Source organism: Myotis brandtii, unplaced genomic scaffold (genome assembly GCF_000412655.1).
Source record: "Myotis brandtii unplaced genomic scaffold, ASM41265v1 scaffold237, whole genome shotgun sequence".
NCBI lineage: Eukaryota > Metazoa > Chordata > Mammalia > Chiroptera > Vespertilionidae > Myotis > Myotis brandtii.
In genome coordinates this window covers 6,749,622-6,763,381 of record NW_005358943.1, presented here as the reverse complement: position 1 = coordinate 6,763,381, position 13,760 = coordinate 6,749,622, and the positions used below count along the sequence as shown (strand labels likewise).

At 38.0% G+C, this 13,760-nt stretch overlaps 2 protein-coding genes across 2 annotated transcripts; one reads left to right on the top strand and one right to left on the bottom strand.

The window, feature by feature from the left end:
- The first annotated feature begins 1,590 nt into the window (after nucleotides 1–1,590).
- On the top strand, nucleotides 1,591–3,505 carry LOC102239822 (taste receptor type 2 member 46-like). The gene has a single exon (XM_014540148.1). It carries the CDS (start codon nucleotides 2,506–2,508, stop codon nucleotides 3,418–3,420), a length of 915 nt encoding a protein of 304 aa, XP_014395634.1. The 5' UTR covers nucleotides 1,591–2,505; the 3' UTR covers nucleotides 3,421–3,505.
- A 6,363-nt stretch (nucleotides 3,506–9,868) lies between these two features.
- Nucleotides 9,869–11,052, bottom strand: LOC102239501 (taste receptor type 2 member 42). Its single transcript, XM_014540145.1, has one exon. The coding sequence runs from the start codon at nucleotides 10,862–10,864 to the stop codon at nucleotides 9,869–9,871; it is 996 nt and encodes a 331-aa protein (XP_014395631.1). The 5' UTR covers nucleotides 10,865–11,052.
- Between the last annotated feature and the right edge of the window lie 2,708 nt (nucleotides 11,053–13,760).

The window sequence follows — 13,760 nt, the reverse complement described above, 5'->3', positions numbered from 1 at the left end:
TGTGGTGCAGCCTCTGCCTCCGCTGCGGCGCTGCCTGTCAGCCGCTGGCGCCCCGCCCCTTCCTGTCTCCTGTTAGCTTTGGAGTTGAACACGTGGTAGGTACAGGACGGTTTTTTCTTTATATATTGCCATACACGTTATTTCATATCACACTTATGGGCAGCCATAGAGATAGGATTTTCTCTTTAAAATGAAAGCAAGCTTAGAAGGGGAAATACAAGGAGTTTGGTATATTAATAATGTTTGGAGAGTTTTTTAAAAAAATCTGTTCCTGTGTTCTCCCTTCAGAGTTTCTTGTATTCTAAAACATATCCCTGGAATCGAAATTTTCCTATATGCCAAGAAATAAGTACATATTTATAATTATAATTTTACCATGTTATAATAAAATCAGTGCAGTTTTTAATTGCTCAAAGCTACCTGAAAATACTACAAACTATTGTTCTTCAAGATTTGTCCATTACCTGTACTTGTCACTTACTGTTATTTACAGAAAACTTTGCTCCTAAATGAGGAACACTTTAAAAGTAGGGTAATTCGGGGGTGGGGGTTGGAGGGAAGGGGAATCTGAGGACCATTAAGCAAAATTTCTCAGCTGTAAAATAATTGTTTTTAGAATCCAACAATATTAATTTCCTTCCTTGCTTCCTTCTTCTTTGCGGTAGTCCTTCCTTCTTTCTTTCCTTCCAGGAACTGTAATGCTCCAACTGTTCTTTTATAAAAAATTCTTCTGGCTATTCTGGGCACAATGTATAGGCATCTACATTTTATGAATAGTTACTCACTGCCATTAGAGCCTGTTGGAATTTGATAGGGGATTGCACTGAATATACAGATAATCTCTTTACCTGAAAAGACTCTCCTCTTTCCAGATCTTAGTTCATTTGACCTCCCTGCTTTGCTCAGCTTTCAGATGAATTTAAAATAAAACTTTGGCAACTAACTCCCTTTATCTTGGTTTTTATAGGAGGAAATCTTGCCTTTTACTTCTACATTGTACTCAAAAGCCTATGCTCTCCCAGGTTAACTCTGAAGTATCAAATAACACAGGATCAAATGAATAACAATCCTTAGTAGGTGGTGTACTTATTAGGCACAATTGGAAGCACTCAACACAAATACAGGGTGTCCCCCCAAATATGTATACACACTTTAAACACCTTTATAATTTAAACATCATTACATAAAAGGGTACGGTCTTTTTTTTTTTTTAGTTTTATTCATTTCAAAAGGGCCGAATCCGGCCCGCAGGCCGTAGTTTGCCCACGGCTGCCCTATAGTATACTTACTACTCACAAAGACCACCCAAAGAGGATATCATTGTTTTCTGACTTTTTACTGATGATTTATACTGAGACAGAGAGTAGTTTTAAGAGTCTAAGATCAGAGATATACAAAGCAGAGAATCTGTGTTTTCTGTTGTGTCAGTCTGATTCCAAGATCCTCTGCTGAACACCATTACTCTATAAAAATTGTTACTGAATAAAACCCAACTGTACAGGCTGATTTTAACATCTATTAATCTTTAAAAAACTAAGTAGTAAAAAATGAATTAAAGAGAAAAATAAAAGCATATATTTATAAATAGGAGTCTGGAATCTGCAATGAAAAACATTCTTTTGAAGTACTCAATATTTACAAAATTTCTAAATATTTAAATTAAATATTAATATTTAAATATTAAATAGACTCAAAAGGGAAACTTTATCAAAGACCTAAGCATGAAAGATATGCATGATAGCTGTTAATAATGGGTTGGAAGTCTGCACGGGAGAAAAGTCAGATTTAAACCTAAATGACCTCCTGACACGAATTTTACCCTTTTGGAAAGTATAGAACACTGATTCCATCCATTCCATCCAGATGTACGTGTATTTGTCTGAGTTAGTGGGGGGCTATTTATGAGCTTGTTGACAATATAGTTATGCGAAATTATTAATTAGCAGCAACCAACTTTTAGAGTGTTCCTGAGAAAATCTAGGATGCTTTTAATAGGAAAAGCTTGAATTCTTTCCACATAATTCTAGCATTAAAAAAAAATTCATAGTGATGATCACCCTAGTTATGACCAAGCTCTATTTAATAGTTTAGACATTCACTGCATATTGGGTTTTCAAGTTTTACTAATAAACAACTAATGTTGAACACAAATTGTGGAAGGGTCAAACAAGGGAAAAAATTGCAAAACAATATGTCTTTATTTGCATCCTAGCAAATGAGAATTCAGCTTTCACTTCAACATCAGTTATGAAATAATCCAGCCAGTGGCAGGAATACACACTGTTTGAATGGGAGTCCTTGGAAAACAATATTTTCCATAAAGATAGCATTGAACTTCTCTATTAGCATACCCTGAAGCTTTCCTGCTTGGCATTGGTCGCAGAATTGAAACCAGAAATTCACTGCAAATTCAGAAAACAACTGCACATTGAATTTAAGGTGAGAATATTAAAAGAATCACGACCAGTGATATTAGACTTGGATTTCTTTATCTTTTTAGACATCATGGCTTTACTACCAGCCATTCTTTCCAGCCTATTCACAATACAATTTGTTCTAGGATATTTTGCCAATGGCTTCATAGCACTGGTGAACTGCATTGACTGGGTCAAGAGACAAAAGATCTCCTGCGCTGATGGAATTCTCACTGCTCTGGCTGTCTCCAGAATTTGTTTGCTCTGTGTATTAGTACTAAATTGGTATGCAATTGTATTTAATCTAGCATTTTATAGTTTAGATGTAAAACTTATATTTCATATTGCCTGGATGACAAGCCACCATTTTAGTCTGTGGCTTGCTACTAGCCTTAGCATATTTTATTTGCTCAAGATAGCCAATTTCTCCAGCCTTTTATTTCTTCACCTCAAATGGAGAGCTGAAAGAGTGGTTATCATGATACTGTTGGGGGCTTTGGTCTTCTTGGTTTTTCATCTTGCAGTGGTAGGCACAGATGAAAAAATGCAGATGAATGAAGATAAAGGAAACATCACTTGGGAGACTAACTTGGGGGACATTATGCACCTTTCAAATCAGACTTTATTCATGCTTGCAAACTTCATACCCTTTACTATGTCCCTGGCAGCTGTTCTGCTGTTAATCTTTTCCATGTGGAAACATCTGAAGAACATGCAGCTCAGTGGCAAAGGAACTCAAGATCCCAGCACCGAGGTCCACATAAGAGCCATGCAAACTGTGATCTCCTTTCTCTTGGTATTTTTCATTTTTTTCTTCACTCAAATCATCTCACTTTGGAATTCGAGTACTCAGCAGAACAATTCGCTTCACATGGTTTGCAAGGTTCTTGGAATCCTGTATCCGTCAAGCCACTCATTTATTCTGATTTGGGGGAATAAGAAGCTGAGACAGGCCTTTCTGTCATTTCTGTGGCAGTTGAGGTGCTGGTTGAGGAAAGGGAAATAAGTGGGGCACCTTGTGTCTTTTGGCAGAAAACAAACTGATGGAGTCCATAACATTTGTACTTCCTACATATTTCTTAGTGTGTATAGAATTGGGTAAGTTACACCTAGAAAAACTTCTACTTAAGTTTGCCACAAAAATATATATGTGTGTGCATGTTTATGACACAAAAAAAGAGCATAAGATTACCTTTTTTTTCAGGTAAGCAATCTAATTTTACAAAATAGTGTAAGAAAGTCTTCAGAATCATGTATTTCACATACATGTTCTATGTTATCCTCTTGAAATTGAAGAATTTGTGCTCTATATTTATGCATATTTAAGGACTGACAACCCATCTCAGGAAATCATTGCTACTTTCCATTGTAGTTAGTACCACACATATGTACCACAGTGAATGTAGACTTTGTTGTTTGAACCTCCAATCCTTTGGATGGTAAGGATATTCAATTCTAAGTCACACCCTGAGAATAGATGCTTGGCATAGATATTCCATCATGAATTCTTGCTTCATGGTTAATAGAAAGTAATTAGAACTGTTAGGAAAAGATACACATAATGAAATTAAAGAGTGACAAACATTTAGAATGTATTATACATACATGTACCATAAACAGTACTAACATTATTATATTTAATACAATAGGTCAGTGGTCGGCAAACGGCGGCTCGCGAGCCACATGCGGCTCTTTGGCCCCTTGAGTGTGGCTCTTCCACAAAATACCACGTGCGGGCGTGCACATACAGTGCAATTGAAACTTCGTGGCCCATGCGCAGAAGTCTGTTTTCGGCCTGGGCGAGTCTATTTTGAAGAAGTGGCATTAGAAGAAGTGGGGGTACGTTCGCTGAGGTCGACCCCTCAGATTGAGGACGTTTTTAGCAAAGGCCAGCTTAGGAGTACCCTAATTAAGTTAATAACAATGTACCTACCTATATAGTTTAAGTTAAAAAAATTTGGCTCTCAAAAGAAATTTCAATCGTTATACTGTTGATATTTGGCTCTGTTGACTAATGAGTTTGCCGACCACTGCACTATACAACCTTGGAAATCATGGAAGCTCCATGAGGAAAGGGTCTATTTTGTTGTTGACCACTGATCTATTTCCAATTCCTAGAACAGGGTGGGCTTGGCAAATAGTAGGCCCTCAATAACTTTGTGAAAGGAATGAGTGCTAATTTCGTTGGTAATCTTATTGGGAACACAGGAAAAGAGAAAATGAATAAGACTTGACTGTGAACCTAGTAAAAAAGCAAGAAAAGAAAGTAACTCCTTAAAACTAGAGGAAATTTTACAACCTATGTACGAACTCATGAAAGATTGCTATACTAACACTGAAATAGCCAACACTGCACTCTCGTCTTTGTGGTTCTAACCAGAAGTCATACAAAAACTAAAAACTTGTAGTTCTAGCACCCAGGATGTGGGGGCCTTTGTGGGGGCTTTATTTTTCAAGAAAGAGAGCTACTTCCAGCCCAGGGAATTGGAGGTGGGTAGGAAACTCTAGGTTTCGTGGCAGTGGGGCAATAGTCCCCAGAGGACTCTGATATTCTCAGAAATGCTCTGGAGTGATATAGAAGGCTACCAGAGAAGAGGACTCCATTGGTTGGCATGGTTTAGCAGTTGACAAAAGCCAGATAGCAACAAGTCAGCCAGGATACGCTTAGGCATAAAAGAATACTTGAGTTCATAGTTACACGGAAGGAGAAACTTAATCTAAAGGATATAATGACAAATTATAAAAAATCACAAGCACCATATGCTATGAGTTGAATTTTAAGTCCAAGCTAATAATCACTTTTTTTTTAATGTGCATTAAGTGTAGATCTGTCTCAACTCCTGGGTTGAACTGCCTCGACATGCTTCATTCTTAAAATGGTTGTGTTTTATATTTATCATGATAAAGGTGTTATTTTATGTATAAACTAGAGGCCTGGTGCACAAATTCATACACGGGTGGAGTCCCTCAGCCTGGTGATCGGGGATGATGGGGGGCGAGGGGGGGGGGCAGGACTGCCAGGAGGAGGGACTGTGGGAGGTTGGCCCCAGCAGCAAGGTAACCAATGGCCAATTCCACGAGGAATCAGGCTACCACCTCTCTCCTGTCAGGGTCCGGGGTGTGGGTGAACCGGATTCTGGGCTGTCAGGGCACAGGCAGCAAGGTCTGGGTCAGTGCACTTCATAGCTACCGGCTGGTTGACCAGTCGTTCTGGTCGTTCTGCTGTTAGGTCGGTGGGCTTTTATTATATAGACTATGACGGTGATTATTACAAAATGTTTGGGCAAATAACAATTAATTAAATCTATCTCTATGCTATAGTGATAGTCCAAAATAATTAAACTACAGCAATGACCATAATTAAAATCAGAAAATTTGTGAACATTGATTTTATAATTATCAATTATAAAGAATGACATTTCCTCCAAGGAATAGTGAGAAAATACATGCAGAGTTCTACTTTAGCCTAATTTTTGTTTAAATCCTGATTTCCTGAGTGATATTGACTATATACTTGTACAATAATGAACTACTACTTATGTGAATGTAAGTAAGGTGATTCCACTGAAGATCTTATGAGCTCCTGTCTTGTCCTTTCTTGGCATGAAGTCTTCCTGTTTCCTCCCTGTGTCTGCGACATCTCCAGTGAAATAGCATACATGAGCTTTCTATTTGACTCTTTCTATTGTCTTTCCCCTCTCTCGGACCATATTGATAGATCTCCCATTAGTCTCAGTGAAGCCAGCAATAGTTGTCCCCCTAGCTGAGATGATCTGTCTGATCCTGTCAATAGCAAGCTTTTCCATTTATTTGTCATCAAAGAAACAGGTTCCCGGTTCTTTCTGAATCACAATTATAACTCTCATGTATTGAACTTAGCAAGGATCCCTCTGAAAGTAATTAAAGTACTGGCTTTTATGTTTATTTAGGTAAAAAGAGATCTTCACTGTTTCTTTGGCTGTACCCTAGCCCAGGAAACAATTGGCTGGGGTCAGGGTCACAGCTTGAAGGGACAGAGATTTCATCTTTCACAAATGGAGGATATTTGCCCAGCTTGATCACTGCTATCCACAAACATCCTTTCATGTTTTATTGTAGATGTTTGTTTCATCTAGCATACTCTTTTAGTTTTCAAAACTTATAGCTACGTTCCCCCCTCCCCCCAAAAAAAAAAAAATTCTTAGAGGACAAACATTTCCCACTGGCTCTTCCTCGTGACAAAGCTCAGATAGGGCCAGTCTAACTTACTCACCAACCCCACACTGACAAGTATTAGAGTCTCATGCTCCAAATAAGAATGGTTACGCATTTCTTTAGTCTTCTAAGGCTATAGTCTGTGGGATAGGATTTGATGTACTAAGAGACAAAAAAGTTTGCCTATATATGTTTCTCAAATTCATCAAACAAACCTTTCAGATCAATCTGTTCTTGTAAAGATTGGTCCTAAGGTCCTGAATAGGACTTAGATTACTCTAGACAACATATCTAGTGTCTCGAATGACAGAATGGAGAATGACTGTGTGATGATGCAGACACCCCTTACAGGGTGCCCCTGGCCCAGAGGAGATGGGGGTCTAATCAAGATCTTGCAAGGAGAAGCCACCTACTGATGGAGAGCAGATAAACCACCTGAGACATTGAGGAAAATGGCATGTCTCTTTCTCAGAGATCAGTATAGGTATGGGTTTCTATCCAATATATATATACACTCACTACGGTTCAAGAAAATGTGCCTTGCCCTAACTGGTTTGGCTCAGTGGATAGAGCATCAGCCTGCGGACTGAAGGGTCCCAGGTTTGATTCTGGTCAAGGGCATGTACCTTGGTTGCGGGCGCATCCCCAGTAGGAGGTGTGCAGGAGGCAGCTGATCGATGTTTCTCTCTCATCGATGTTTCTAACTCTCTATCCCTCTCCCTTCCTCTCTGTAAAAAATCAATAAAATATATTTTTTTAAAAAAAGAAAATGTGCCTTGCTGTGCTTGATATATATTCTGATGCCTTCAGCACTAGACCTATGGATCAGAGATACAACTATTTCATCAATAGAAATGAGTTATTTGTTCCTCTTCTGTAAATCAGCTGGGTGGATAAGTTGAAACAAACAATGACTACACTCAGATTCTTAAAATGAACGTTTATTTGGTGGGTGAGAGAGGGTAGTTAAGAAATCGGTGATAATATCTGCATTTCCCCAACACTTTGGTCCCAGGGTAGGATGTAGTCATGTCAGTCTTTCTTATCCAGGTTGTATGGGGCCAGCAATGCATGTCTTGGCCATCGCATTTCTTGGATTGTGGTTTAGCTGTTGTTGAGTCCCCCACAAAGGCTCTTGTTATGGAGAAAGAGGAAGTGCAAAACTTGATCTCACCTGCCATTCAAATATGCAGATTACAATACATCAATTACAATAACCCCAGCTTGTGGCTTGGTCCCCTTTTACTAGTCCATTGCTATACTTCTTTGTCAAAAATAGGGCACTGGTCTTTATAGTTCTATGTTCCTTAGGTCACTGCATGTGTATAGACATACTCCTAGTTACACATTTACTCATTTACCTCTAAGGCCCACTTATTAGAAGTAAGTGTTGCTCACAAGTTAGCTCAATTACTCTAGCTTGCTTACTAAAGAAAAGTTTAGTAACACCAAAAACTAAATAATGTTTTTGGTTATCTTATAAAGAGATGAGATTATCAGATTATTTAAGTCATTTACATGAAGAGTATCCAACAAACTCAGTATCTGACTCTAAATGTATTTGGCTTGGTTTGTGTATTACCTTGTTCCAAGGCAAGATAGTTACAGTGACAATTTTTGGTAAAATACTAGGTGTCCAAAATAATGTATGTACATTTTTTAGTAAAATTTTACTTAGTAAAAATAGACATTATATTTCTTGCCATTAAAACCATTATCATTATTGTTATTGATACACAGAAGTACCACATAGTCTAGACATGCTTGCAGTTCAATTTATTACATATGGTATAGGAGAGGGGTGGGGAATGTCCAGCCCGTGGGCCATGTAAGGCCCATGAAGTCAGTTGGTCTAACCCTGCCAAGGCATTAGGGGTGAGTTAATTAAATGTTTGACCAAATATAGCAGGCCAATTCTTAAGTTGAGAATTTTGTATGGCCCCCGAATGATGTTATAAATATCCAAATAGCCCTTGACAGAAAAAAGGTTCCCCACCTCTAGTGTAGGAGTATGGGGAAAATGAGAATTCTGACATCATTCCCAGCTCCAAGGAACAGCCCTGGTCCTTCCATTAGTATAAATTTACAACCCACGTAATTATCACCATTTAATTGCAGCTTTTTCTTTGTTTAACATAATTTGAAGAATACATCAAAGGTAAACCATAAAAAAGAATTCTTCATTTTTAAAGAATTGCATTATCTATACATGTATAGCATCTATACAATAGTATACTCCATACCATCATATTTAAAATGTTATATTACACTTTTCCACCCTTTCCTTTATTTACAATGTGTAGCTATCTTACCTGAATGTAGATTATTATAAAAACAACACTATATATACTTATGCATATCGAAAATTTATTCAGTGGTGTTTCGTTATAAATTTTGTTTTCAATGCCTTTTCTATTGACCTGTTTCTGTTAGTTTCTCAAAAACTCTAGTGATCAGATTATAACAAAATGTATGTGCACAGACACAAACATAATCATTCTCAAAATATAATTATGATCTTTTCTAATGGCAATATGAGTGTGATTTTTAATTAAGTAATAATTTTTCTATATATTTTAAGTCTATTACATAATATGGTAGAAATATCCATTTCTGTCACTCTGAAAATGTATATTGCATATCCTGGAATTTAACAACATTAATAAATGCCTAGCTACATCAAAAATATTTATGATTTGGAATTTCAGATTAAGATTAGCATTATAAGCATGTGCTTCCAGTTTTTACTTAAATATTATTTTATTTTGCACTACAAATATTATTCTTATTCTTAAACATCTCATTCACTTGTTATCAGCAGGACCTTTAATACAAGAATGCAAATGCTGTTCCATTCAATAAAAGACCTTTAAGCTATGAGGTCATGTTTTTCCCATCTATGACTATAGTTGCTCTATTAACATTTTAATCAACATTTTATAGATCTTCTACCTAGCCAAGTTTGTAATTCATCTTGATTTCTAAAGAACTACACGCCTCTTCCCTCACAGGAGTTGCAATTACATACATCTCTTGCATATAAAATTAAATAATTTAGATTCTCTTTGGGAAAGAATATCTGGGATTTAAAACTATTGGTAACCAACGTTTTACACAAAAAATATTACTTTTAAAATTGTATCGGCTAACCATGTGTGAATTATTATCAAAGCAACCTGTTCTAAGGGAAACTTCAATTATGCACAAAATACTTACAGGAACCCAGTAGAAAAAACAACTGTAGAAGTGAAAATCGATCCTCAAAGTTTCCTCGTTAAGTTATTATCTTTGAAAAGACTCTGAGAAATCTGTCTGTAAAGGTGTAACAGATTTTCCCTTTTCAAGGAGCTTTTGAGATGCCATAGTATCTTCAAGGCTGTCTGTCTTAGCTTGCTGTTTCCCAGAATCAAAAGAAATGAGTGACTTGAGGGAAAGACATAGACTAATAACGTGATAAATTTTACAATCATGTAATCTGGAAACATAAGAAATATCCAATTTACCACTTGTGTGGAAAAAAAATGAAATACGAAGAGAAAGAGAAAAGACATCACCATTTTTATGGCCCTTTTATGGGCCTCTGTGCTGGAGTCCCTTGAGCCCATGGAGTTGAGCTGCAAATTTCTGATATGTCTTACCAAAGACAGAAATAAAAGGAGCAATGAGGTCAGGGACAGAACAATAGGAAGCAAACAGGTCAAGCTAAGAAGAATCAGGGTTTCAAAATAGACAGTCTTACTTTCTTCTATATATAAAGTCAGATTACTATTATCATATATATAGGCCTTCAAAAATAAATCATTAAAGCTTTCTAACAATAGAAAGTCAAAAATCAGAAAGATAAAAGAAAATACAAATATCACAAGAATCACTCTCTTCATTCTCCACTTCAGCCAGAGGAAAAGAGAGTGGGAGAAGTGAGCTATCTTAAGGAGGTAGAAAATGCTTAGGCAAGTAGCAAGCCAGGTAGTCAAGTGATTAGTTATTCTCCAAAGTAAAGTAATAGGTTTTGCTAGTTTATAAGTAGAAAATACATGTGAAAATAGTCCCAATGTAAGTGATTCAAAAAGTAATGCCAACAACTGACTAATTCTGGAGATAGCCAAGCAGGTAAAGATGAAGTCAGCTAAAGAGATGTTTTGGTTCTTGACCCATTCAGAGCAGTTTATCAGTCCAATGAACACATTCCCCAACATTCCAATTATGAATTCTGCTATTGACAGTATCAGAAAGATTATTTCCAATCCAGTGAGCATCTCCACAGGAAAAAAAAAATCCAAATTTCTAATCCTATATCTGAGCGATAAATTTGTAATCAAACTGTTGCAGAATAGCAGCCATTTCTGATACTTATCTTCATTGCTTCTGTTTGCAATTCCAGTCTTAAGTACCACCTCCTGCTGTTGGATACAGTCTCATAAATACTTAAGAAAATCTTTCTGCTTTCTTTGTAATCCCGACCTTAGTTGAGAAAGATCTGCTAAATATAAAGTCTCACATACGTTCATGAAATCGTTTTTTATTTCTTGAAAGAGCTACTCATTTTCAAACCAAACAGTTTGTGTGTCCATTTATCATTGGCACAAATGGAAATTTTCCACTCATGGGAATGCTTAAAGGGCTAAAATCAAATATGTTAGCATGCAAATGTTGGTCAGATTCTTTTTCACTGATTTGTACTTTACTCTTCACCTGAAATACTGTACCATTTGGATCCAAATGTTTTAGTTGTTTTTCAAAGAAAGCTCTAGAGATAATCTAAATAATTTAGTTATTATTCAACTAATATATGTTGTAAGTGCCTGTTATGCATTGGACCTTTTTCCAAATACAATATAGTTACTACCAAAAAAAAAAAAGCAGCCATTAGAAATTCCATAAAATAGTGAAAACACAGAAAGAAACAATGCGATCAAATGTGACCATAAAAAAGGTAACTACAAACATTACTGTCAGGGAGAGAAAGGGAGATGATATTCACCTTGGATTTTGAAGGTACTTAGAATTTCATGAGGAAACTGGCAAATCATATTTTGGACTATCAAATAATAAGCAAAAAGCATACTGCCCAGCTGGTGTGCTCAGTGGTTGAGGGACGATCTATGAACCAGGAGGTCACTGTTCGATTCCGGGTCTCTAGGTGGAAAGTCATGGCTATGGGAAGCATTTAGGATGTAGAATCAGTAAGGCTTGGTGATGGAATTAAGGGCTATAAAAAAGAAGAGAAGCCAGCAATGACATTAAGGCTTCTTTTGCACTTGGATGCATGGAGTACTGTAACCTAAGGGACTCACTGGAGAGAGAGCAGGTTTAAAAACCAAGGGGTAGGAGGAAGAAAAAGAGTTGGACAATGATCAGTTCTGCTTCAAGCATTTTGGAATATCTGTAAATCATCCGAGTAAACAGGTAGATTAGGCACTTGGGTATTTGTTATTGCACCTCAGAAAAGGAATTTGAACTTCAAGTAAAGATTTGGTGATCTTCAGCACACACTTGATTTCATAGGAGGTGAAAAGCTCGCAGGGCTTTGAGGAACACCAGTGGATGAAGAAACCAAAGAAAAGACTGAAAAGCAGATGGAGGAGAGAAAACAAGAGACAAGGGTTTTGAAGCAACCAAGAGCATGGAGTGGTACAAAGAGAGAGTAATCAACACTTGCTGATTTTAATAAAAGGACAATTACAAGGAAGTACTTAGGAGGCCCTTCATTAACATAGCAAGAGCAGTTTAACTGAAGCAAAGCGAAACTGCCATAGATTATATGTCAATGAGATCCCAATGATGATGCATTAGAAACCCAATTAATATAATAACACATTAACAGATTAAAGGAAAAATACTAGGGGAAAGAAGCTTGATACAATTCTATATCTATAATAATAATATAACAATAAAAGCATAATATGCTAATTACACAAAACAGCCAAATGACATTCCAGACGTCATTCCAGACGTCCTTCCGGACAACCTTCCAGATGAAGGCACAGTGGCAGGGGCAAGGCAGAAGCAGCCACCATGACGGGCGAGGGCCAAGGCAGAGGCAGTTAGGGGTGATCAAGCAGGCAGGCAGAGTGGTTAGGGGCAATCAGGCAGGCAGGCAAGTGAGCAGTTAGGAGCCAGTGGTCACAGATTACAAGAGGGATGTCCAACTGCTGGTTTAAGCCAGATCCCGGCAGTCGGACATCCCCTAAGGGGTCCCAGAATGCGAGAGGGTACAGGCTGGGCTGAGGGACTCCCCCTCCCCCCATGCAGAAATTTTGTGCACCAGGCCTCTAGTCTATTCATAATAAATGAGAATAGAATGAATATTATTTTGCCTGATAAAAAGTTGTCTATAAAATCTGGAACAAATATTATACCTATCTATGATACTTTGAAAGCATTCCCAGTGAGTTTAGGAAAAATAACCCATAAACACCTTATGATATCTATTTATTGGATGTTTTAACCAGTACAGTAAGGCAAGAAAATGACATAGAAGATATCCTATCTAATAAAAGAGAAACATGGTAATTAGCCGTACCTCCGCTACCCTTCCCATTGGCTAATCAGGGCAATATGCAAATTAACTGCCAGCCAAGATGGCAGCCGGCAGCCAGGCAGCTTAAAGCTAACAGGAGGCTTGCTTGCTTCAGTGACAGAGGACTCCAACATTCCCCGCCTGCCGCTGCCGGCCTCTGAGCTTGCAGTTTGAAACATTGTAACAAATATAGAAGCTAAACAAAACCCCAGTAACCTGTTTTCAGTCAGCCAGGCTTCAGCCAGCAAGACCGCAACATTGTTTCAAATACAGAAGGTAAACAAAGGCCAGAAACCAGCTTTCAGCAGCCAAGCCTCAGAGAGAAAGCCGGCTCTCAGCTCCAGTGACAGGCATAGAAGATAAATAAATGCCAGAATAAAAAAAAAGGAAAAAAGGAGAGGTTTGGAGCTTCAGTCGCCCGCCAGCCTGAAAACAGCCCTCAGCCCCTCACCCAGACTGGCCAGGCACCCCAGTGGGGACCCCCACTCTGAAGGGGGTGTGACCAGATGCAAACAGCCATCATCCCCTCATCCAGGCTGGCCAGGCACCCCAGTGGGGACCCCCACCCTGAAGCAACAAGATGGCGGCTAATTTGCATACTGAAGGCAGGCGGCAGCAGGCAAGGCTGTCTG

Excerpts from the sequence above, each read along its gene's own strand:
- LOC102239822 (XM_014540148.1), top strand. The coding sequence starts at position 2,506 with ATGGCTTTACTACCAGCCATTCTTTCCAGCCTATTCACAATACAATTT.
- LOC102239501 (XM_014540145.1), bottom strand. The coding sequence starts at position 10,864 with ATGCTCACTGGATTGGAAATAATCTTTCTGATACTGTCAATAGCAGAA.